Here is a 27,202-nt window from a genome sequence, read left to right as displayed (position 1 = left end):
ATCTGGGGCTCACTGAAGCCAGCTGTTGCTTGTTTGATAGGATTTAGGAAGTCGTGAAGCATGACCCAAGACCAGCCATGCATTCATATGGAAAAGCAGCTTGGGTGAGGCCAAAAGTTGGATGGGTCAGAGTCTCTGGGGGTCTGCCATGTGGGTCAAACAATGTTAGCCAGGTAGGTGTAGTCTCAGATAGGGTACCAGCTTGCTGGCTCTGTGGGGGGAGGCTTTAGAAAAGGGACAATGGTCTCTTTTCACAATGATGCCAGGCACTGAAGTTACTCCCTGTATGCCACTGGTTCCTTTCAAGCTGCTATCCCAGTGCTGAAGCTCAGAGGGAGCAAGTCTGAGTTGGTGAGTCAGTGTGTTGGTTCTTTAAGGGGAACTGTTTGGGGCTCCAGCTGTTTCTTCCACTGACTCAGTCCCCGCTGGTTTTTTCAGCTAGAAGTTGTGTGTACTTATCTTCCTGGCACTAGAGCCCTGGGCTGGGTGTCTGGTGTGGGGCTGGGACTGCTTGCTCCCGAGATATCCCTCCAGAATTTTTACCTACCACATGTGGGTGAGGGACCGGCCTGTTTCACATTTGTTTCCCTCCTACAGCTCTGGATAAATCTAGTTTCCTCAGTTCCATAGTTGTCAGACTTCCATTCAACTTGATTTCTGACAGTTATGAGTGATGGTTGTTCTCTATTTTAGCTGTAATTTTTTTAAAGATTTTATTTATTTATTTTTAGAGAGGGAAGGAAGGGAGAAAGAGAGAGAGAAACATCAATGTGTGGTTGCTAGGGGCCATGGCTTGCAACCCAGGCATGTGCCCTGACTGGGAATCAAACCTGTGACACTTTGATTTGCAGCCTGCACTCAATCCAGTGAGCTATGCCAGCCAGGGCTTAGCAGTAATTTTGATGTGGTATGTCACAACCTGTGTGTCACCTGTGCCACCATCTTGACCGGAAGTATATCTTTAAATTCTTACAATCTGTTTTCATAACTTAAGAAATTGTTTATCAATTCTGTTAAAGATGGAGGGGTGCTATCTAATGGTGGGCTTGTCTAGACACGTGCTCCGCATACTTCAAGGGAACAAGAGGTGTTTCTTCTCCCTGACAGAGGTACCTTTCACACACTCAGATTTAGCAGTTGTGTGAACAAATCTTGACTGATTTTATTGCTTCTGAATTTTTCTCAGAAGATTTAGTGTAGTGACTCTTTCATTTGTGCTTTGCCAAAGTGGGCACAGAAAGCACACAGTTGAAATCCATAGTCTTCTAGATCCCCATGTACCTCTGTGCACTGTTGCCATTTCCTTGGTGGGCATTTGTGATCCAAATATGAGCTGCTCAATGACCTTTATGATCTGTTTACTTGGTGACTCATGGGAATGGGAGGACATCGTCTGGTGCAAAATGTCATGCTTAAATCTTGGGAAATAAGATTCAAACCAGAAGCCCAGATATGTTACTAAAAAGGTGTTATGTTTTGTATCAAGTATTTACTTTCCTTATTTATGTTAATTGACATGTTACTTTTTCTGGAAGTAGTAGTCCAAACTGTAAGATTGTTTGCTGAAAAAAAAAAGTTGTGTTAAAGCACACTTCACGAAGGTTAATAAACATACTCTCATAGAAATACCAAATGAGCACATGCCAAAGATTTTATTCAACCAATTGTTGAGGGAACCAGTAGGGTGTTAATACTGGTTCAAAGAGCTTTTAGAAGCTAATTATTTTTAAAAAAATAATAAATGAATGTTAAGATAAGATTTCTAGGTTAGTTATAACATTGGTAAATGTCCTGCTGGGCAATAATACTGTGACAAAAAATTATTTGTACTTTTACTGGATGAAAATTTCCAAATTTATATGTAACTTTACTAAGTCTGAAACCTTTTATCAATAGTAAGCAATTATTAAGTTGAATGAAGTACATTTTTTTTCTCTTGGATGAGTCTGTGGCCTGTATGGTATTAAAAGTACATACCACCCAATTTTTTTGCCTTTTATCCAAGTTTTTGATACTTTTTCTTAAAAATGATCACTATTGATGAACCTCATGTCTGTATCTATACGATGAGAGTCAAAGTCCAATGAAGGCCACTATGTTTGACCCTGACAAAAATAAATATGCTTTTCTTTATGACATTGTATTTTCCTGCCTTCCCATTACTTTAAGAGGATGAGTTTATTTATTCACTCATTTACTTGTTAAATAAACATATATTAAGGGCACATTATATGCAAAGGACTGTACGAGGTTCTGGGAATGCAAAGCTCTCCAAGATGGGCAAGGTCATTGTCCTGAAGGTGTTTTTGTTCTAAGGTAAAGGATGGAATAAATGCTAATTACACTAAGTACAATGACAGAAACAAAAGGCTGAGAAGATGTCAGAGGACAACCTTCTTTACATACAGAGAACAGAAAGGTCATTCTGAGAAAGTGACATTTAAGCAAAAACTTTTGAGAAAGGGTCACATGAAAGGTGGTAAAGAAGAGCCTTAGCCCTCTGGAGCAACCAGCTATGGTGCACATGGAAGAAAGGGCTTGGATCTTTCAAGGGTCTGGAGCACCAGGGTGGTTTAGTGAGTGAGGGCAGAGTGGTATTGATAGAAAAGATAGAATCTCTTTATGCCAGGTCTTATAGTTCATAATAAGGAGTTTGCATTTTAAGTGAAATTAGGAGCCTTTAAATATTTTTTTTAAATAAAAGCTTTCCTATTATGGAAAAATTTAAGCATACACAAAAGCAGAAGGAATAATATGGTAAATATCCATTAACCCATCACCCAGTTTGGGACTTGATCTCAGGTATTTCAATTCCTAACGTATGACTAATACAAAAGTAGGTGAATGAATTAAAAAGTTAGTTGAAAATATGAAGGCAATGAAAATAAACTGTTGATAACACTTAATGGGAGACTGCAAAATTTTTTGTAGAATTGTGACAGATAGGATTTAAAGTGATCTGGAATATGTAAGAACATTGGGGAGAATATGAACTTTATATATGCACTTTTAGTGTAGGGTGTACCTAAACAACCTAAAACTTTATAGTAAAGGGTTTTTCTTTTTTAGTTATCTGTGTAAACCCACAAAATAGCACAGGAGGGGAGACAATAACAATGTAGTTTTTCAGCCAGAAGGCAGATGGATGAGTAGTAATTGGCTTAGCAGACCTATGGCACCTTAAATCAAAGTTAGCAGACCAAGAAATAGCCAAATTTACAAAGAACATTCAAAAGGTATAGGAAATGGCAGCACTGGGTACCTCAGTAGCTATGGGTGGTGGGTGAGCAAAAAAAATGGGATGAGAGCTGCTCCAGGAGTAGTCGGGTTCCTAGAACCATCATGCATTCATTCCGTTCCATAATGTTGCCAGTTCTCTCCACTCCTGCAACTCCACTCTTTACTCTCTGGGAATGGTAAAGTTGGTTGCTTGCCTGAGGTGAGTTTGAGGGTGAGGATCCTTAGAGAAAACAGGAGATTAGATAACCATGTGATTCCTGACTGCCCAGGCTCCAGACCCTTTCCCACCCTTGGTTCTAGAAGTCTTTGTAGTTATTATATCTGCATTGTCTAGATAACAGAGTGGAAGATGCTTTTTTTGGGGAACTTGATCATCCTGAGAGTAAAGTGTTTTCTAAAGGCACCAAAACTGAGGCTTTCTAGTGAAAGGTTTACCCATTTCACCCACTGTTGACAGGCTGCACAGTCTTACATGTATTCAGAATTTCAAATTGTCATTTTGGTCTCTTACTCTTAATCATATGCGTATATACAGAGCCATATATTTGGAACATTTAATCATCATTTTAGTCTCCTACTTTTTGCAGGTAACTAAGAATTACCAGATATCTGAAGAAATCTTCCTTTAAAATTTTTTTTATTATTTTAAAGATTTTATTTATTTATTTTTAGACAGAGAAGGGAGGAGGAAGAAAGGGAGAGAAACATCATCAGTGTGTGGTTGCCTCTTACACGCCCCCTACTACTGGGGACCTGACCCACAACCCAGGCATGTGCCCTGACTGGGAATTGAACAAGTGACCCTTTGGTTCTCAGACCCTTTGGTTTGCAGGCCGGTACTCAATCCAGCCACACCAGCCACATCAACCAGGGTGAAATTTTCTTATATAGAAAATAAATTCCAGAATAACAAAGCAACTTAGAGGTAACAGAGACTATAAACAGAACAGAAAAATATTTTAAAAGTATTTCCTGAGATATAAAAGGTGGTGTTGGATTAATGGAAAAATAACAGGATACCATTAAATTCTTAGAAAATGAAAACACAATAGTATAAGTAAAAAAATCAGTACAAGAATTAAAATTTAATGATAAATTAAATTCTCAGAAAGGGCAAAAACCAAAGGATTAGAAATTAGAATAAAAGATAAGAAAATGAGTCAGTTCCAGAATATAGATATCAAGTAATAGGAGTGTTAGAATGAAAGAGCAGTGGAAATGGAAGGGACAAAATCATTGTGAAATAATAATGGGTTGGCCAAAAAGTTTGTCTGATTTTTTGTGTAAGTTGACTCTAATAGCACTTAGTTGCTTTTAACTTCATTTGAAACAATTTTGTTGAATTGTATTGTGACAGCTGTCATATCGGTGTGCATTTTAAAAAACTTATCACAATTGGTGAATTTTTGTGTAGCCACTTTAATATTGAAGGTGGAAGAAAATACACAACATTTTTGGCATATTACGCTTTATTATTTCAAGAAAGATATTATAACATGTTTTAAATGAAAATGCCACTGAAACACACAAAAAAGGATTTGTGCAGTGTATGGAGAAGGTGCTGTGACTGATTGAACATGTCAAAAATGTCTTGCTAGAGATTTCTCCCTGGATGATGCTCCACAGTTGGGTAGACCAGTTGAAGATGATATCGATCAAATTGAGACATTAATTGAGAACAATTGACCTTATACAACGTGGGAGGTAGCTGACATACTCAGAATATCCAAATCAACAAAGTTATTGGTGAAAATGAAAAATGTGTCTTTTATTTTATGGAAAACACTGTAGGGGCTTTTTGGCCAACCCAATATAAGAAAATTTTCCAGGTCTGAAGCGTAAGTTCAGATTGAAGAAGACTGACTGAATGCTCACCAAATGGACAAAAATAAACCCATTCCAAAAAAAAAAATCCTGTGAAATTTCATAACACTTGTGGACACAGAGGAGTACTTTCCAGAGTAGGGAACAATGCAAATATGCAAACACATATAGCACTTCAAAATCAAAAGTATTTTGGATTTTCTAACAGCAACAATGAAACAAGGCTTTCAAAAATAATAAAAGAAAATTATTTTCTCCTAAAATTCTATATCCAGTGAAAGTATTAGCTAAGTAGAAGATTAATGTCACAATAATTTCTAACATATAAGATGTAAATGTTTATCTCTACACACCCCTTGTTAGGAAATTACTGGAGGATGTTCTTCATCAGAACAAGGAAATAAACCATAAACCAAGTAAGTCAAGAAAGAGGAAAACAGCCTTGGCTGAGTGTCTCATTTGGCCAGAGCATTGGCCCATATACCAAAAAGTTGCAGGATTGATCCCTGGTCAGGGCACATACCTAGGTTTTGGGTTTGATCCCTGGTCTGGGTCTGTACAGGAGGCAACTGATTGATGTTTCTCTGTCTCTCCCTATCTTTTTTTCTCCCTTTCTCTCCCTCTAAAATTAACGTATCCTCAGGTGAGGATTAAAAAGAAGAAGAAGAAAGCGTAGAATTAACAAAGAGGAGATCATACACAGGAAAGAGTGAAAAGGAATCCCAGAATGACTGTTGTGTTCCAAATATAGAGGTCAAGTAGTCTTAATTAATATATCTTAGACAATGTGGAGTCTAGGAAAGTGCAAGTTGCCCTATTTCATCTAAATTTCCCTAGACATTGAATTGATAGGTATGGTGAAAGTCAGTGGAGGCCATTATTTTATTGATGAGATCTACAATGATGCTGGTATGTAGTTGAGACAATAAAGGTGTTCCCATCAGGAATGTCTACAATGAAGTCTAATATCTATCTATCTTTCTATCTATCTATCTATCTATCTATCTATCATCTATCTATTGTCATCTTGAAAAAAAGTGTTGATTCCTGTATTCTGTACACAGAAGAAAACAAAATCTGTTGCAGGAATTTTCTCCTGTGGAAACGACATATTAATATATCCATAGATTCTCACTTGAGACAGATGAATTTGATAATTGCAATTGACTATGTAGGAGAGGCACATGGCTGGTGGGGGTGGTGTGAGGGGAAGTTATTCTTTATTGTTTACCTTTTTTCCTTGTTAGTACTGTTCCATGTGTATAACACATGTTTTAAAGATGGATAAAATAAAAATATATTCCTTAAAATTTTAAATAAATAAGGTAATATTTCCATTTAGTTTAAATAACTATAAGAGACTATCCCCTTTATCATTTAAAAATATTTAGCATTTTCTCTACTGCTAACATTACATTTATTTTGAAAGTTGCATATTGAAATTCTGTATGGAGGAAGGAAAAGCTCAATTTTTTTGTAGTACTGGCCAAGTACAAATAACACAGATTAAGAATTCTTAGAGGCTGAATAATTGATGATATGAATGATAAAACTTCTCTTGTTCCACAGGAGTAATTCTATAGTTTTAGAATGTCCTTTAGTAAATGTAATAGAATTCAAGTAATTCTAAACTTGAAAACCTTGCTCCATTAGGATCATATTTTCAGTATTAATTACCTGGTGGTCATACCATGGGAAGATGCTTACCACAGCATTGACCAGGAAACAGCTCAAGCTAAAAGGTCAATACTGCACTAATAATCTTTGTCTTTTCACTGTCCTGATACTAACAGATGTTGTGCAGTTGTTTATTCTGAAATTTAAAGAGATAGAGTTAACTTTCCAATTGACAAAAAGTTTTGAATGAAAGTTGATTACTGCAAAATAAGTGAAGTTAATTGAATTCTTATAGTTTTCTTTATGTTGTCATCTGTTGGGTCCTGATTCTTACTTATTTTAATCTGTTCATTATTTCTAAAGACTTACTGAACTTGAAACAGAAGACTGTTTCCATTTACTCAGAATATACCATACTTGCCATCTTTCCTAAGGTACCCATTAATAATAGACAAGATGGGAGGAAAGTAATAACCTAGATAAAAAAAAGACTTAAAATTCATGCTTATTATGATATATTGTGGTGAAGAATGTTGTTTTATAAATGACATTTAATATGTTTATGTGCTAAGTCAGCCAAGTGGGGACTAACATTAGCAAATACTAGTAGGTTTTCAAAAGGGAAGAAAGAGCTAGCATCCCAGAAAAAACAGGAGAAAGGAATTAATGCCAGGTGAATTTAAAGAAGCATGATATTAGGGTTCCTTGTAACAAAAAAGAAGGGCATTAACTTTTTCAGAACACTGAGTCAATGTGGTACACTCCTGTCTTGCTTTGTTCTATTGTGAAGACATCTTTTGTTTGCCTCATATCCTAAGTTTCCCTACTAGTCATTGTCAGTTTTGAGGTGAAGGGGGAAATATTGCAGAAGTGGTAATAATTGCAGGTAAATAGGAAAGATGGCTAGTGTGGTGTCCTTTCACTAATGTTTAGAAAAGATTAAGACTGTTGAATGTCAGTTGCATAGGAGGGATCTTCCTCTTGGTATATCCTAACATGAGTTCACCATGTCACAGATGGGAAATTAGTGGATAAAGATTGATGTTGCAAATGACAGAAAATCCAACACAAGCCGGCTATAGTAGAAAGTATAATTTATTGCCTTAGCAGTTAAAAGGTCAGTCTAAAGCTGCATTCAGGAACCTGAGCTTGATTATCAAGACGTGGCTCCTCTCCACCTCTTAGCTCTGCCTGGCTGTGTTGGCTTCATTTCCGGGCTTTAGGAGAAACTGGCTCGAATCACATCATCCTGAATCCAGTGGTACAGGATTTCACTGAATTCTTAAGTTTAAGTAAAAGTCTCAGAACTGTGTGTCATTGGCTTTGATTGGCCCATCCCTGTGAATATCTTGGACCCAAGGACCATATCTATAGGTCCATGTGTCCTTAATCATTAGCACAGTGTGTTGCAAAACATGGACTAGGTGCCAAGTATACAAATGTCATACTAAGCTCTGAGCTGCTATTCTGCAAGCAACCAATTTGCATCGTAGGACCTACTTTAATATATTCCTTACATTAATTTCAATTTTGTTCAGTATTAAGTAACTTGTTGAGTAGGCTGATTTCAGAATCCAAGATCCAAAGAATTTGTATCTCCTTGCTCTCAGGACTCTGTCAGAACTTCAGAGTATAATTCAGGAAATAAGAAAAAAGTAACCTAAATTTCATATTGATTGAACACAATAAGAGATCTAGTAAGAGGTAAGAGATCTGTTGGCAGGAACCATTATTTCCTTTGAATCATACTGACTAAGAGGGGGAGTTGTGAGGAGAACATTGATGCTAGTTGGAAATGAGAGGATTAGAATATTGGAATAGCATGCCATCACAAAGCAGGAGGAGAACTCAATAATGCTAAAAGTATTCTTTTACAATTGTGACAGAATATGAATTAAGCACATTATGATATTTCAGTATGTTACTTGAAATTCATTTTATAGAGGTTTAAAATAGGTGGTCTGATGTGTCATATAAAACTTTTATTAAAACTAATGAGAGAAAAAGTGACCTGAGTAGATATGACTTAAGTGTTATATCAGTTACTATGCCTAGTCTTTTTAATTTAATAAAGAGAGTTCCAAAGACTAGCTTTATACTATGATGGAGAAAAAAGTACCCAGTTACTCTAAAAAAGAGACTGTTGGGCATTCATGTAATTATTGCTGTCTTCTAGTGGGAACTTCACTTACAAAGCTGTTTCTTCGTCTTTTGATTTCCTTTGGAAAGGCCAGCTTTGTCTCAACAACTTTTCTTATAAGTTGAAAAGATGAAAGGAGAGGAGATTCAGTTATCAATGATGTCACAGAATTTGAGGCATTTCCAATCATGCTTGTTTGTTTATTTTGCATAATCCCAGAACTCACTGATGTACTCCAATTAAAATGAATTTACTGATTAAACCACAAGGTCTTGAAGCTCTCATTGCCTGGGAAACTGCAAGAATACCTGTTCCCATGTATAATGTGCACTCATGTTTTTGGCCCAAACTTTCAAAAACAAAATCTTTTGCTTTCGTTTTTTAATTCAATTTTATTTATTTGTATTTAGAAATAAAACTGATTTTCATATTACAAGTATTATCCTGTATACAGATATTGTTATTTCTTCCTAGAGTTACACTTTTAACTCAAAGCATGAATAAAATAATATAACATGTTTATATAGATAACAGAATTAGTACTCTAATGCTCAAAAATTTATGCAAAAAAGTATACATTATACATGACAAAATACACTAAGTTCTTTGGCTTCTCCATTTCTTATACTAATCTTAACATTCCTCTATTTTGTACCTACAAATTATGCTTCTTATTTCTTGTACCTTTTTTCCCATTCTCCCTCTTCCCCCTCCCAGTTCATAACTGTTCAAATGATCTCCATATGTATGATTCTATTTCTGTTACTTTTTTTACTTTGTGTTTTTTTTTTAGATTCAGTTGTTGATAGTTGTGAATTTATTGCCTTTTTAATGTTGATAGTTTTGATCTTCTCTTTCTTAAATAAGTCCCTTTAACATTTCATATAATAATGGCTTGGTGATGAACTCCTTTAGCTTTACTTTTAAAAGGGAAGCACTTTATCTGCCTTTCCATTCTAAATGATAACTTTGCTGGATAGAGTAATCTAGGTTGTAGGTCCTTGCTTTTCATCACTTTGTATACTTCTTTGTCAGTCGCTTCTTGCCTGCAAAGTTTCTTTTGAGAAATCAGCTGATAATCTTATGGGAACTCCTTTGTAGATAACTCTCTGCTTTTCTCTTGCTGTTTTTAGGATTCTCTCTTTATCTTTAATCTTTGGCATTTTAATTATGATTTGTCTGGTGTGGTCCTCTTAGGTCCAACTTGTTTGGGACTCTCAGTACTTTCTGGATTTGTATGTCTATTTCCTTCACGAAATTAAGGAAGTTTTCTTTCATTATTTTTTAAAATAAGTTTTCAATTTCTTGCTCTTCCTCTTCTCCTTCTGCCATCCCTATGATTGGCACATTTGGAGATGTCCCAGAGTCTTCTTATACTGTCCTCTTTTTTTTTGAATTCTTGTTTATTCTTTCTCTTCTGGTTGAATGCTTACTTCTTCTTTATGTTCCAAATTGTTTATTTGAATTGCTGACTTCCTTCCCTTCCTTACCTGTAGATTTTTCTTTATTTCACTTAGTGTAACCCTCATTTCTTCCTATATGTTGTTGCTGTACTCAGTGAGTTCTTGGAGCATTCTGATCACCAGTGCTTTGAACTCTGCATCTGATAGGTTAGCTATCTCAATATCATTTAGTTCTTTTTCTGGGGTTTTGTTCTGTTCTTTCATTTGGGCTGTATTTTTTTGTCTTCTCAATTTGGCAGCCTCCCATATTTGTTTCTGTGTATTGGGTAGAGCTGTGTTGACTCCCTGTAAAAGGCACCTGTGTGGGGTGGAGCCTTAGGCAATCGCTAGGGTTGGGCAACCTGCATCACTGCTTTGTGGCGCTGTGTTGGAGCAAAGTCTGGAGAGGGGACAGTGTAGCTGCCTGGCTTTTGGGGATTTGCCCAAGACTTGTCCCATTTCTAGCCACTTCATCTGCTCCCTGGGTATATTCGACAGCACCCTTCCAGCTGTTGCCTTGGTGTTGAATCCTAGAATAGCTGGCTTTGTGTATGTTTTAAGACTGTGCTGGCCCTTTAAGCGGAGTTTCCTGATAATCCAGCAGTTTCTTCTGCTGCTCTAACCTCCATTGGGTTTTACAGCTGGAAGTTATGGAGATTTATCTTCCTGGCACTAGAACCCTGGGCTATGCAGTCTGGTCTGGGGCTGGGATTGCTCATTCCCAAGTATCCCTCTCCTGATTTTTATCCACCACATGTGAATGTGGGACCTCTCATGCGCTATCCGCTGCTGCCACTATCTCTCCATGCCACACCTTGTCTCCTCACCTTTCTGCCCTTCTCCATGTCTCTGTCCCTCCTACCCATCTGGATGAATGTGGCTTTTTTAAATCCTTGGTTGTTGGACTTCCATACAGTTTGATTTTCTGACAGTTCTGGGTGTTGTTTTGAGATTTAGTTGTAATTCTTTTTGTGGTTGCTTGAGGAGGCAAAGTGTGTCTACCTATGCTTCCATCTTGACTGGAAGTCATAATTATGCAGTTTTATGGTAGTTTTGATTATCGTGCATGAATTAAAAATTTTGGAATACTTTGAAATGTTTAGCATAATCAGTGTGCCATATGATTAATGAGGGAGACGTGTGATTTGTAGGAATAAAATGCAAGAGACAATATTGCATGGTTATTGAGTATAGAGTCTGGAGTTTGGCTCCTGGGTTCAAATCCTGCCTAGCAACTTAGCTAAATAAGACTGTATACATCAACATGTCTTAGTTTCCTCAGCTATAAAATAGGGTAAATGTCAGTACCTTCATCATAGAGATGTTGTGAAGATTAAGTGTGTTATTGTGTATAAAGTGCCTGTAAAAATACTGTATAAGCATTTGCTGTTCTGATTACTTTCTATAGGTCATTATAGTTTTTCTATGGGATATATGGAATTTTAAAATGTATTGTAGTAATAGTAAAAAAAATATGAGAACTCTGTATAAAATTCAAGCATACAAGATCTGGCCAGAAGGTATCCAGCCATGTAATATGAAAAATAGAGATATTTACTGAAGGAGATACAAGATACAAGAAACATTGTTCATAGGACAATGATGCCACAGTCCCCTTCAAAGTAGGTAGGCACCTGGGGGCCTCACACAGTTCTCCGAATCACCGTCAGCTACCCTGTTGTATTTTCCTTAATATCATCGATGGTCTGAAATTTCTTCCCTTTCAAAGGTGATTTTAGTTTTGGGGAAAGCCAGAAGTCACAGGGCACCAAATATGGGCTGTATGGGGCTGAGGCACCTGGCTGATTTGATGTGTCTCCAAAAAATTCTTCACCAGACAAGATGCATGAGTGGGTGCTTTGTTGTGATGAAGCTGCCAATCACCTGTTGCCTATAGTTGTCTTCTGAATCATTCAAATAGTTTCTGCGGAGGAATATTCAAGTGTCACGCAAAATTTAATACAATTTCTTGTTCTACTTGCTCATTTTGAATGCGATGGCCACACAGTACACATACTTTCTCAACAGTGTCTATTGCCTCCCCTGACTAGTAGAGTGAAGTTGTCATTGTTCACACATGCGTGTTCCAGTTCACTCTCCTTGGCTGCCAGGTTACATTGATGTGCAGACTGTTCTCATTATATTAACAGTGGTTGAACTTTTTCTGGATAGGCCTATTATTGCTTTGAAAAATTCAGTAATTAAAGCTACTAATGTGGTCTGTTGTATGTTCCCTCCAGGATACGCCCATCACACCCTTCTTCACACTCTGGAACAGCATCAGTTGCATTGGAATCAACCAGGCTGCCTGTTAAATGCAGATTCCTGGGCCCTACCCTAAACTCATTGGATCTGAATTTCTGGGTGTGAGAATAAGAATTTTAACGAAGGTCTGAGTTGATTCTTATGCAGGACAAATTTTGAGAACTTATGTTCCTAGCCATTCATGATTCCCCTTTCTTATGCTGTAACTCTCATTATTTCTCACTTAGAATTTTTTCAGGTGTTTTATTATTTCTCAGCTTAAGTTTCTGTCACATCTCAGGTTCAAGGAATTGAGATTTTTCTTTCAAAATCACAGGAGACCAAAGTTGATCCTTTTCTTACACATCCAAGGCTTGGGTTACTTACTACTTCCCCACCCCTCCATTCTGTATTCTCTTTCTCATGCCTGGTTCATTTCTTTACCACTATTTGTCATAAGTGAGGTGTGAAATCATTCTGGCATTAGAATCCCACAACAGATCTTCTTTAGTTGTCTTTGGTCCAGTCTAGAACTGCTCCCAGTTTCCTGCCCCACCAAATTTTGCCTTTTTTCTACTATCTCTCATATTTTTTTTTAAATTTCCTTTCTGTAAATGTTCCTGGTGTAGAAGTCAGGGCAGAGTTTGCAGCTAATAAGGGAGAACTATTTTATTCCCTCCAAATCCCTTGGTCTCTGGCAGGCTTTCTTAGAGAGAAGGCACAGGTGTGAAAGTGCCCTGGTCCTCCAGAATCTCTGTCCCTGTTGGCGTGTGTCTCTTTCCTGGACTCCATCTAAACTGTGCATTCCTGTCTGTGGATTTTGCTGCTATAAGCATGTGAGGCATTAAGTAATCTCAGACTGCATTGTTGAGTATAAGTGACTGAGAAAATTGCATATAAACCCTAAAATAAATCAAGAACTTGGTTCCTAAATATAAAGCTATGTATAGCCATGTGGCAGTATCACACACATGAAAATTACATTACTACTTGACCAAGGTAAAAGATTAATAGGGAACGTTTTTGGGTCATAGAGTTGGTAATGCACTTCTCCTTTAAAACTCATGAACTTGTTATGTTCGTACGACTGATCACATAATCCATTGGAATCTTAATGATCCGTGAGATAAATTGTTCACATTTTTAGAGGTACATCTACATTACAAAACAGCAAGGCTTTCAAGAGGCCACTGCACTGTTGTGCTTTTGAAAGCACTTGAGTCACACAGTGCTGCAAGTAGGAACAATATTGATGACTCACCAATGTGCACATTGTCATAAGAAGCAAACAGTAGTAGTCATGGAAATACACACTTGCCAAATTCACTAGCTTTGAAAACAACACGGACATTTTCTAAAAAGTGGCATTAGTATTTTAACTAGTAAAATGGGAAAAAATTAGGTTCTAGAAATTTGCATTCTTTGAAAGGATTAGAATGTCTTTGTATAACTAAAAACTTTTAAAAAATGTTTTCAAATAAGAGAATTTTAAGGAAAAAGTAGACACAACAAAGAAATCAGTTTATTTATAGAGTTTCAGTTTCAACTGCTTTATATATCACGTTCAAGAGTTCTACAATATTTGCACAAATAAATAGATGAGTAAGTTCCATTAAAATTACTAATCAATTTGATAATTTTTTTAGTTTCTGTCTATATTTTAGTTTCATTTGAGGGGAAGATGAAATTTAATTGTTCCCATGTTGCTACTTAGGTTTTTTTAGAATAAATTGGAGGGTCAAGTTTTACAATAAACTACTCAATTTAATAAGTTTAAGGCTACTTACAACTATTATCTTGATATATAAGCTAAAGAAATAAAACATAGTTATGAATAGTTAAAGAGAACCATAGAGGGGTCTGTGATATCTAATTTATCTGTTATCACACATTTGAATTGAATGAGTTAATATTTGCTTTATTTATATTTTAGATGCTTAGTATCTAAGTTTTTACTGTTTATATCTGTAGACAGCACAGCCTAATGAAAATATATTAGATATGATTTGTGAACAAAATCTTTTTTTTTCTCCTATAGGGATGCCCTCTGCATTTTTATTAGTAAATCTTCTTTCAGCTTTGTTCATCCCTTTTGTGTTTGGAGAAACAGAAATAAGGTTTGCCGGGCAAACAGAATTTGTAGTTAATGAAACAAGTACAACAGTTATTCGTCTTGTTATCGAGAGGATAGGAGACCCAGCAAATGTCACAGCAATTGTATCGGTAAGAAATGATTGTGGTTTTATACTTACTGAAGTAAATATGAAATTTCTTGGCTTCAGTGACAAGAATTTTTTTTTAGCAGCTTGAGATTCTGAGCAGTTCGATCATGATGAATGACTTGCATGCGCACTATCCCATGTATAAAGGTTTGCAGAGCACTGCAAGGTAGCATGTGTGTTTGGCCATAATAGTATTTTAAAGGTATAGGCTGATTATTTTAAAATGTCCATATGTATATTTTAAAACAAACAAAACAAAAATATCAATAATTATTTCTAGGTAAAAAACATTTTATTTGGGGTAATTTGGATTCTAGTTATCTCTGCTTGGATATATTATCTATTATCAGGTGGCTTTAAGAAAATACCTGAAATATTTAAAAGTAGAAAAATGGCAATTAAAAAAGGCTTTAGTTATATTGGATAACTCTTTATTTTTTAGGAGAAATTAACTATGTTAACTTACATAGAAATTAGGTAGAACTTGTTAAACTCTTGATCTATCTTACACACAGTTTAATTATTGGAAGGATTTAGTGTATATGTTTTTGTATTTATGTTTAGTGAGAAAGTGCTGCCATATGACCTCTAAGTATATTACCATATTTGATGCCCAAAATACTTGAAATTTTCATTTACAAAAATAAGTTCTTAAGTAATAGGTTAAATAATCACTTCGCGAAGCATTGTGAAAAGAAACAAAAAATAACTACCTCTAACACAAACCCAATATTGTACTTTTGTGCATTGTTTTTATTTTTTAATTTATTATGTGTATATACAATTTATTGAGTTCATTTCTAGTTCAAGTATATGTTATACTTCATAATCGGTAGGTATGGTTTTGCTTGTATCTTAATTTTTTCAGGTTGGTCTATTATTTTCTCAGCTTCTCTTGATGGCGACATTGTCATTTTCCAATCGTTCTTCATCTATTTTTTATTGAGGTTTCAGTTTGAGCTGTTATAAGTGTCACTCTAGTGAAACTATTTACATACACATTGATTTTTGCATATTTTTGATCATTAAATGATCTTTGGGGGTTAGATTACTGTGTTTTTCCCTTTTTAGTGGCTCTTGATATTTAATACTTTTTAAATGACTGTGCCACTTTTTATAAAATATGTGAACAAGTTTTCCAATACCCTTGAAAACTTTTGGATCAAGTATTTAAAACTTAATTTATTATTATAAACAAAACCTAGAAATTGACTAAAATTTCTCTGTACGTGTCCTTCATTTTTATTTGCACTAGATTATAGTTTTTTCTAGTAGCTAAATTATTCATTTTGAGTTCTTTAGCAGAAGAAATCTCATTTAGATTTTCACAAGAAGTTGCTCCTTTATGATTTTATAATTATTGCTCTCTTTGAGAATCTTGTCAGCAATGTTGATATTACAGAATGATGTCTTAAAAAGTTAAGGAAAAGTTTATAATGGCTAATAAATTTGGAATGCTAAAAGAACTGGGTCCTTATTGGAATTATGGGAGAATATAAATACTATTTCATGGTGAAAGTTTTGGAAAGAGCAGTTTCTTTGAAACTGATAGAAAAAAATTAATTTTCCTGATAGACTTTGGCAGGCTACTTTCAATCCTACTTTTGGAGAGTTGTAGCTACAGTTTGTCTTGTTAGGTTTGCTGTAATCCCCTTCAGATCAATCAAGAGGGAGAGAAAAAATATTCACATCATACTTCCTTTACAATTATTACTTTTCTATGTAGTGATTTTTTTACCTTCCAGAGCATAAGCAAATGTTTTTGTGTAGAATCATTTCTTTTTACAATGCTTTTTGAAGGTGATTTTTACTAGTTGTTAAATATTTGCCTATGTATATCCTATCTATAAACATTAATGGCACTTGATGGTTCCTGTTTTTTCTTGTTGATTGCTCCAGTTGGCATCCAGTTCGCTTGTCCTAGTAGTGTGTTATGTAAGACCTATCTATATTTTGCATTTGATAGCTGTATGGAGAGGATACCGGTGATTTTTTTGACACATATGCTGCAGCTTTCATACCTGCTGGAGAAACAGACAGGACGGTGTACATAGCAGTATATGATGATGACTTACCAGAGCCTGATGAAACTTTTATTTTTCACTTAACATTACAGGTACATCCTTCTTACCCTCTTAATCTTAAACTGATAAAACTCTTGCCTTGATTAAAAATCTATTTCTCTAGAGATAAGCCAGTTTACATGACTGGTTGTAGTTTTCACAGAAGCCAGACCTTGTTTAGAAGTCAGACAATCTTGTTTAGAATATCCTACAGCTAGTTTTTGGATCCATTCAGCCTGTTTAGAAATTGCCTTGACCCATGATCAGGAAAACCTTGTTTTCCCTTTGGCCCTTTGCTCTTTTATCCTTGCCCTGCTACCAAATGCACAAAGCATGACCATGACTTCTGAGTTCAAAGCAGAAGGATACAAAAAGCAGGCATGGAAGTGGGAGGTCCATATGCCTTAGAATAAATTCAGAGTGTCCCTGGGAAAAAGGCTTGAATAGCCTGAAGTTTCATTGTGCTTTATAGATTCATCTGTTCAGTTGAGGCGACTACTAACAATGCTTTAAATTTTCTCAAGGCCATTGAGAATTTTTTGAATGATTATATTGGTATGATTAAACTTTCATGAAAATGATACTTGAAACAGTCGTATTTTGGTTTGTACATTCTTTTATATTCCTGTATGCAGCTATTGAATACAAGAAATGTTGCAGACAGTTCTCACATTTATAGAAAAATTGTTTTACTGTTTTATCTTTAATTTGGCTCTGTACGTGTACTAATTTGGCTCTGTACTAATTATTCCATAATTAGTTATGGAATAACTAATTCTTAACTTTCAGTACTTTCTAAAATATAAGAAAAAGTAATTTTCTTAATTGAATTTATTGGGGTATCACAGGTTATCAAAATTATACATGTTTCAAATACACAATTCTACAGTGCATCTTCTGTACACTATTGTTTTCACCACCTCAAGGAAAGTCTTCTTCCATCACCATTTATCTCCTCTCTGTCCTTTACCTCTTGCCATCCCTTCTCCCCCCGAAGTTACCACTTTGTTGTCTATGTCCAGGAGTTTTCTCTCTCTCTTTTTTGGCCCAATCCTTCCACCCCCACCCTCATCTGCACCCCCCAGCTGTCAGCCTGTTCTCTATGAACCTGTCTCAATTTTGCTTGTTAGTTTAGTTTGTTCATTAGATTCCACATGTGAGTGAAACCATATGGTAGTTTTTTTCTCTGACTTGCTTATTTCACTTAGCATAATGCTCTCCAGGTCCATCCATACTGTCACAAAGGGTAAAATTCTCTTTTTTATAGCTGAGTAGTATTCCGTTGTATAAATGTACCACACTTGTTTTATGTACTCATTTACTGGTGGACAGTTGGGCTGCTCCCAAATTTGGCTATTGTAACTAACATTACAATGAACATAGGTGTGCATATATACTTTTGAATTAGTGATTCCGATTTCTTCAGATAAATTCCAAGAAGTGGAATTGGAGGACATAGAAATGGCCAATAGACATGTGAAATGAAGCTCAGTGTCACTAATCCTCAGAGAAATGCAAATTATAACCACAATGAGATATCACCTCACACTTGTCAGAATGGCTATCAATAAATAAACAAACAAAAATTGATGGTGAAGATGTGGAGAAAGGGGAAACCTCATGCACTGTTGGTGGGAATGCAGATTGGTGCAGCTACTGTGGAAAACAGTATGGAGTTATCTCAAAAAGTTAAAAATAGGAGAACCATGTATGAATACATTTTATACTGCTTACTTTATTATCTGTCATTAATAGTAATAACATTAGAATAATTATAATAGATATAGTATTACTAGCCAGTGAGTACTTATAATAATTTATATTTCAATAAATGGTGATTAATTTTGAAAACTTTTGAAGAATTCTTTTGGGACTTCTTTTTTAACCATGTTGACTTAGTTTGAATGTATTTTCTTCATCTGTGCATTAAAAGTATTGTGTTTTTATTCATATTCTTAATTACTTAAAGAAACAAACTGTTAAAATGATTATTTCCTCTTATTTTTAATTTATTAATTTATTTTTGGGATTTTATTTTAGAAACCTTCAGCAAATGTAAGGCTTGGATGGCCAAGGACTGTTACTGTGACAATTTTATCAAATGACAATGCATTTGGAATTATTTCATTTAACATGGTATGCTACAATTTGATTAATCTTGTGGTTGCGAGGTAGTAGTTTAATTTTTTGATGATTTGTCATGATGTTACCTAGTATCATTGTCTGTTTGTAAAAAAATGTTTTAAATTTATTGATTTTAGAGAGAGGCAAGGAGAGAGAGAGAGGGGAACTTCAATTTGTTGTTCCACTTATTTATGCATTCATTGGTTGATTCTTCTATGTGCCCTGACCAGGAATAAAATCCATAGCCTTCCATATTAGGGTGATGATCTAGCCAACTGAGCTACCCAGCCAGGGCAACTCTTGTAATTCTTAAATAAAATTTGCTCTGACTCCATCCATAGTCCACATTCTATAGACCATCCTTTTGTTTTGAAAGGTTTCTTTGAATTGATGAGGCCTGTATGATCATGGTCACCTCTTATCCTAATCTTTTTCTGTTAATCATTCCATCTGACTCATTTGTTACCTCCCTCGGTGGTCTCTGACTTAGATGTTATCTTAGTTGGTTCAGTCTGTTATAACAAATTACCATTAGCCTGGGGGGGCTTAAAAACAACAGAAATTTATTTTTCATAGTTCTGGAGCCTGAGAAGTCCAAGATCAAGGTATCGGCAGATTCAGTGTCTGGTGAAGGTCCACTTCTTGGTTCATAGACAGCTGTGTTTTTGCTTCGTTCTCACATGGCAATGGGGGCCAGGGAGCTTTCTGGAGTCTCTTTTTATAAGGGCACTAATCCCATTCCTGAGGGCAAAGAGCTCAGGATGTAATCACCTCCCGAAGCCCTACCTCTTAATATCATCACATCACAGGCTAGGGTTTCAACATAGGAATTGAGAGTGGAGGGTGGGGGGCAGTGCAAACACATTCAGTCTGTAGCAGATGTGGTAACCCGGTTCCTTTTGCTGTATTTCTTCAACTGCTACTTAAAGAAAGTTTGATGTGACTCTGAAAGGAGAAAAAATATTGAAAGAATACTGAGAAAACCTATAGTAAATTTAAAGTTGAATAGCAGACATTACAGTGATTAATGTATCTGTGGTCAATCCCTACTCTGAGATTTTCCCATTAATTAATATTTCCTAAAGGTTAAAAGTCCATGTCATCCCTCTCAGTTTTGCTCAGCAGTTAATTTTTTTCTCCCTCATCACCAAATTCTTGTGTTCCAGGCCAGTTCTATGTTCTGGGGTTTTATCTTTAGACACAAACAGGTAAGACAGGTCCCAGCTCTTAAAATGCAACAAAATTTATCTTGAATACAATTGGAGTTTGTCATTAAGTTATAGACTACTAAACCTTCCTGATATGGAGACTTTTTGAATCATGTTATGAATTATCATTACTAAAAGATGATGTGGTGCTTTCCAGCTTTTTTTTTTCCAATTTAGATCACTGCTACAGTTGGTGTATTGTCATTTTCTTAAACTATTTTTGAATAAGGCGGGCAATAGATAAGTGTGATCTTTATAACTGCAGTATCTTTATTAAAAGGATATATGGGTAATGCCAATATAATAGACATTTTGTAACATCCATTATATTGTCATTTATGGAAATTAAATTAATCAGTTATTTTTATTTGAAGACGGTGGAATTATTAGTTAATTATGAAGCAGGCTCACTTACTTGCTTAATTTCCCTCCTTACTGCCTTTCCTCTGCATTCATTGCTAGTTTATTGTCCCTAAACTGATCCTGACTTGTCTGAAGGAACCTTTCTTTTTTAGTTTTGACATTATACATCCTAGCCTCTGGAAATGAACTGTTGTTTCCAGCTTTGGTTCCAGGCCCATGACTGTTGTGGTCTCTGACTGAGCAGCTGCCCTACATAATTAAAGTTGAACTAAGTATCTGTTGAGTTCACGGTAGTTGCTAAATAGACTGACTTTGGCTCCCACCTGGATCATGATCATATTAATGATAAAGAGAACACTGAGGATGATAATAATAATAATCGCCAACATTTACTGAGCCCTCACTAGGTGTCAGGTACGAGGATAAGCACTTGATGTGAATTACCGCTTTGAAACCTCATTGTGATGCTTCGAGACAGGCATTTCTGCTCCCATCTGTGAACGCTCCGTCTCAGTGTCTGCTGGAGAGATGAGCCCACTGCCCTAGTCAGCGTGTACCTGGTTGCTGCCCTCTTCCTCCTCTTCTGTGCTGAGTTTGAGCCAGCCAAGTCAGCACACTTAACATTTGATGTACTGGCTTTCTTTTGCTCAGTAATCCTGTCCTGAAAAAGTCATTAGCAGTTGTCTGCTTTTCAATGGCAAGCTGACCAATGAGGAAACGGTGGTGGGGGGCAAGGCTGAATAGTTGTTTCAATGAGCCATCCTGGTCTGGAGGTGCAACTCATCTCTGGGACCTCCTGGGCCCCTGTGAGCATTTGAATTTGTCATCTTTCAACTAGATAACCTTTAAAATTCCTCAGCAGAACGGCTCGTTGATGACAGAACCAGGTTAAGAACCTACATTTTTTGCTTGACTAGTTCTGTCTGTGTTCCTTTTAAAACAAACAAACAAACAAACAAGCAAGCAAGCAAGCAAACAAACAAAAAACCCTTTTAAATGCTTTTATTAGATGTAGTTAATGCTGGGAAATACCACATCCTTAAGAATTAAATGTGGATTTCTTTGTCTGTGGAAATGTCGTATTTCTGAGGTAATTGTTTGCACCACCTCCTGCCTCTGATTGATTGTCTTTGCTCTTCCCCATAGCCTTTCTCCATCACAGTGAGTGAGCCCAGGGGCAGAAATGAGTCTGTGCCTCTCACTCTCATCAGAGAAAAAGGTACCTATGGAATGGTCACTGTGACTTTTGAGGTACGTTTACTCTGAAGTCATTTCAAATGGTAACACAGAGTTCATACAAGATAGCTACAATTTTAAAAATCAAGGTTCTTTGTATAAGAAATATGACCCTTAATAAATATGAAATAAAAGTAAGTACTTTTATTAACTGATAAATGTCATGGTTAATATAAAAATGTTTTCTTTGTTACTTGACTATACTGTGCTTACAGGGAACACAGCATATCATTTTAGATACAGAATAATAATAGACCACAAAATAGAGTAATGATGTTAATCCGCCAAAATTCATAGAACCTTAATGATAAACCTTTTCAAGGCTATACATTTTTAGAATGCCCATGGGTTACTTAGGCTTATGTAGAAGTATTTAGTATGTGGCCTTTCCCATTTGCTTTTCACATTTCTTTAAAATATTCTTAATGGGTGGTGTTAAAAGCAGTTACATTCCATCATGAAGGTCCATAGATACAGCATTTGACGTGAATGAGATAGGCTGTCGGTGAGGTGTATTTCTTAGGGTGCTGGCTGTAACCGTTCCATTTGATTGCTTACTGACTACACGCTCAGCATTGAGTCATCATATTGCTATTCTGTGAGTTACATATTTAAACCTTCAAGTAATTTTTGTGTTTTATAAGATCCAAAATATGATTGTATGTGATTTTCAAAGATTAAAGGATTAGAAAGTCTTGGTACCAGTTTATATCTTAATTATTGATTATAATATGAATAAAATGGATAATTGGATTTATGTAACATAATTCTACTGAAGCATAGGAGAGTTTACTTGTGCTCATGAGGTCCTATATCATATGGTGGTTGTAGTAATTACATAAGAAATAAAATGCCATAAGGCAGTAGAGTATGAAAAATATAGTGAACACTAATTAAATATGCAATAGTCTTTCAAGTTCAACACAGGAACTTAAGCAGTATTTTAAGTGCTTAGGGATATGCACTTAGATAGTAAATACACTGAATTTTTTTCTGATAATAAATATGGGAAAATTTAAAAAATTGAATGCAGAAAGGATGAGCCATCATCAGGTATAGTGTTTTCAACTTTGCTGTGGATATCTGAAGTTATTTTATTGGATCTTGAGTCTTTTGTTCTGCTGAAATATATCACTTAATATTTCCATATATTGTTCTAGTACTTTACTCTGATGCTATTTTCACCGCATATAAATAGAAACTCTTCCCAGCACTAAGTCCCTCTCATCCTTTTTAAACTTTTACTCTATGATACTTATCTTCATCTGACTTATTTATTTATTATTTGTTCATTTTCATTAAATTTAAGGTCGTGGTGGGTAGGGAGTTTGCCTTGTTCACTGGTATATTCTTATTACCTAAAAAAGGCCTCCGGCACAAAGTACTTAATAGTTTTCAAAAAAATTATTTTACTAAATCCTCACATGTAGCCTGTTATTTTATTATGCTCTTTAAAGATGAGGAAAATACTGCATAAAGTGGTTGTATACCTTGCACAGGCCATGGTGGAACTACTATTTGATCCCATTACTTAGAAAATTTACTAATTTTGAATACTTTCAAGAAAAATATTTGTTTTTTTCCTCAGGTTCAATACAATGGTTGCGATAAAATGGAAAGCTTTTAGAAACCATGTAGTTTAATGTTATTATAGTCAAGATCTATAATTATAGGCCTTGACTGTAAATTGGAAGGACAAACTTACATATAGGTTAGTAGAATTCTTGCAAAACATTTTTTAATCCTCTCCTAAGGATATGTTAATTGATTTTTAGAGAAGTGGGGAAGAGACAGAGACAGAGAGACAGAAAGAGAGACACAGTCAGAGACACATGCATTGATGTGAGAGAGAAACATCTATCTGTTGCCTCTCATACATGCCCCAGCTGGGAACCAAACCCACAACCTAAGTATGTGCCCTGACCAGAAATCAAACCTGCAGATTTTTTGGTGCATGGGATGATGCTCCAACCAACTGAGCAGCCCAGCCAGTGCTCTTGCAAAACATTGTTAAGTCAACTTCAGATTTTTGTCAGCTGACATCACCACAATGCTTTTTTATGCTTTTGAAATGTTTTATATGTATTTCTTCACAGGTAGAGGGTGGCCCAAATCCACCAGAAGAAGATCTGAATCCAGTTAAAGGAAACATCACCTTTCCCCCTGGCAGAGCGACAGTAGTTTATAACTTGACAGTGCTTGATGATGAGGTGGGATAATGTAAAATGCTTAGATGGGACAGATTCTGTCTGTATTACACACATGTTAGGGAATATTGTGTCAAAGATTAGGTTGTATTCAGTATTTGAAATTATTCAAGAACACAGCCCTATGTAAAGTTAGTATATTGGGCCAGTCATATTTTAGATATAAATAACTATTTTGGAATATATCTTGTTAATATTTACCTTATTAATTCACATATTCATATTAAGTTGTAGATCTAAAAGCTGAGGAACCTGAACATAATTGTCAACCACACGTAACACAAAAATCTAAGCATTTTGTAAAAGCTAATGATTGCTTTTGGTTAATGATTTCAGTTTTGAGCAGGTATAGTAATATTTACCCAGTATAAATATTTTACTATAAAAGCAAAGAAATTTTTACTGTGATTGGTACTTTGTTGGCTATTTTAAATGTTCACATTCATAGGAAGGCTTTAGTTATTTTTACGTTTCACAGTGAAGGTACCAAGGGTTGAGATATATGACTGCTAAGGAAAGAACGGATTTGAACAATGTGCAAGTATATCCCTCATGAGCTAAACAAGAAAAAACATGACTTTTAATTAAAAAAATATCTTAGTATTGCCAGGGGTAAGAGGAATAGCTGGAAATTTATAATGATTTATCTACCTTTCTACAAAAAAATATGAAACCCAATCACAACAAGTCCCAAGAAAAGGAAAACAAGTTAGAAGACATTATTAGAAAAGAGTGTTTCTCCCAAAACAAATGAAATATTAGGTAGCAGTGATAACTAGTTTGTCTTGTTCTGGAAGCTAACAAAAGCCTTCTGTTTTTAGAACCTAGAACAGTGAAAATGTTATAATTTGGGGCAATGATTAATTATACATTTTACTTATAAATGTAAAAGATCTTCTAAGGACCTAATGTACAACATGGTGATGATAGTTAATAATTATGGTGTTGTGTACTTGAAAGTTGCTGAGAGTAGATCTTAAGAATTCTTACCACACACACATACACACAAGTAAATATGTCAAGTAATGGATGTGTTAATTATCTTGATCTTCGTTATCATTTGACATCACATTGTACACTTGAAATATATTTGTCAGTTATTCCTCAATACAGTTGAGGAAAAAAGGATCATCAATCAGATCATATTTTATTCTTTGGGATAGTTTTACCTCTTACACATTGATTGCCATTGATTGAAGTAAAAAGATGTATTTTTTCACTTTTATTCATAAAATGGAATTTATAGTGAAGGAATGCTCAAACAGCACAGTGGAGATTATCTCTAGGATTTCCATGCAGTTTCCAATATATCTATATCATCTATATCTATACCTATCTATATTTATCTCTATCTATATCTATATCTAATCTATATGTATCTATAATCTATCTATGTATATATTGTAACAATGTCAATATTTTCCCTAGTAGTGACTCTTGTAGCTTGTTCTCCAGAGACACATGATGTGCATTTTGGAAATTATATGATTAGTATTATATGTTTAACTCTTGAATTAGAAACTAGAAAGAAACAAGAATAAATCATGTGGTTAAGCATTGACAATTTGTATATGATACTTAATGCAGTTTTCTAGATTATTGGACCTTGAATGGTGCTTCTGACCTTACCAACTTGATAAAACTAGTAGGAATATATGTTCATTTTATTGTCAAATCTTTTGAGTTATCTAAAGATTAATCAAGGTTGAAAGACATTATACTTATACTAACTTCATTATCTGTTAATACCATCACCTTATGAATTTTTCCTTCACTATCTAAAGTTATTTAGCTTTAGAAAATATTTCAGTAAATGACACTAAACAAGCCTTTCTGTAGGATCCCTTCAGTTATAGGCTTTTATTTTTATGTAATTGTATTGAAACAGACTTTTTGCACTTTGGTTTCTTTGCAGGTATTTTAGCTATTGATGTTTTACCACTGTTTATATTTCTTTGACAGGTACCAGAAAATGATGAAATATTTTTAATTCAACTGAAAAGTGTAGAAGGGGGAGCTGAGATTAATACTTCTAGGAGCTCAGTTGAGATCATCATTAAGAAAAATGATAGTCCTGTGAGATTCATCCAGAGTGTTTATTTGGTACCCGAGGAAGACCACATACTCATAATTCCAGTGGTTCGTGGGAAAGATGAGAGTGGAAATCTGATTGGATCTGATGAATATGAAGTTTCAATCAGTTATGCTATTGTAACTGGGAATTCAACAGCACATGCCCAGCAAAATTTAGACTTCATTGATCTTCAGTCAAATACAACTATTGTTTTTCCACCTTTTATTTATGAATCACACCTGAAATTTCAAATAGTTGATGATACCATACCAGAGATTGCTGAATCATTTCATGTTGTGCTACTAAAAGATACCTTAAAGGGAGATGCAGTGCTGTTAAGCCCCTCTGTTGTACAAGTCACCATTAAGCCAAATGACAAACCTTATGGAGTCCTCTCATTCAACAGTGCCTTGTTTGAAAGGACAGTTATAATTGATGAAGATACAACATCAAGGTATGGTTTATTTCAAACCTGTTGCTACAATTATTTTATTATAATATTCCAAGATTTAGTGTGTGTGGTATTGGACACAATGCTGAACTCTTGAAAGTATGTGTCATTTCCTCTACCATGGTTCCCCTATTTTCTTTCCTACTTTGGAAGTGATTTAAATATGCAAGTGAATTCCTATTATGGTAGTTTCCTAGGACATATCAACATATCATATCCTTCATATTAAGAAACAATTGTTCCTCATGATACTGGTTTTGTTTTTACCGATTTCTGATGGCCAGCCCGACAGTGGAAAAGTCTATCTCAGGGAACTGCAGTGTATTATGTGACTGTATATATTTCTTTTTAAAAACTCTAGATTTGAAAATATTACGGTGGTTAGAAATGGTGGCACCCATGGGAATATATCTGTGAACTGGGTACTGACACGGAATAGCAGTGATCCCTCACCGGTAACAGCAGACATCAGCCCAAGTTCTGGAGTTCTCCATTTTGCACAAGGGCAGATGGTAGCCTACATTCCACTTACTGTTGTTAATGATGACATTCCAGAAGAGGCAGAAGCTTACCTCCTTCAGATTCTTCCCCACACAATACAAGGAGGTGCAGAAGTGAGTGAACCAGCAGAGGTAGGTCTCTTGTTATGCCTTACTTGATTGAGTATTTCTGTGCAGAAGAGCCCAACAATTTGATCATACAAGTCACATTTATGTGTACTTCGATGTGACAGGAAGAACACTGTTT

General features: G+C 35.4%; 1 protein-coding gene across 1 annotated transcript in view; it reads left to right on the top strand.

Moving 5' to 3' along the window:
• The window catches only part of ADGRV1 (adhesion G protein-coupled receptor V1), a 516,573-nt gene that overhangs the window by 31,958 nt on the left and 457,413 nt on the right, over positions 1-27,202 (top strand). Inside the window, exons 2-8 of the mRNA XM_045847901.1 lie at positions 14,546-14,730; positions 16,696-16,845; positions 18,833-18,928; positions 21,634-21,738; positions 23,820-23,933; positions 25,893-26,458; positions 26,817-27,087. Coding sequence (XP_045703857.1) covers positions 14,546-14,730; positions 16,696-16,845; positions 18,833-18,928; positions 21,634-21,738; positions 23,820-23,933; positions 25,893-26,458; positions 26,817-27,087 — 1,487 coding nt within the window. The remainder of the gene's footprint in view (positions 1-14,545; positions 14,731-16,695; positions 16,846-18,832; positions 18,929-21,633; positions 21,739-23,819; positions 23,934-25,892; positions 26,459-26,816; positions 27,088-27,202) is intronic.

Source organism: Phyllostomus hastatus, unplaced genomic scaffold, assembly GCF_019186645.2.
Source record: "Phyllostomus hastatus isolate PE091 unplaced genomic scaffold, TTU_PhHast_1.1 phas_contig_58, whole genome shotgun sequence".
In the NCBI taxonomy this organism is placed as follows: Eukaryota; Metazoa; Chordata; class Mammalia; order Chiroptera; family Phyllostomidae; genus Phyllostomus; species Phyllostomus hastatus.
The sequence above is the reverse complement of the archived record's forward strand: the minus strand, read 5'-3'. Positions and strand labels throughout refer to the sequence as shown.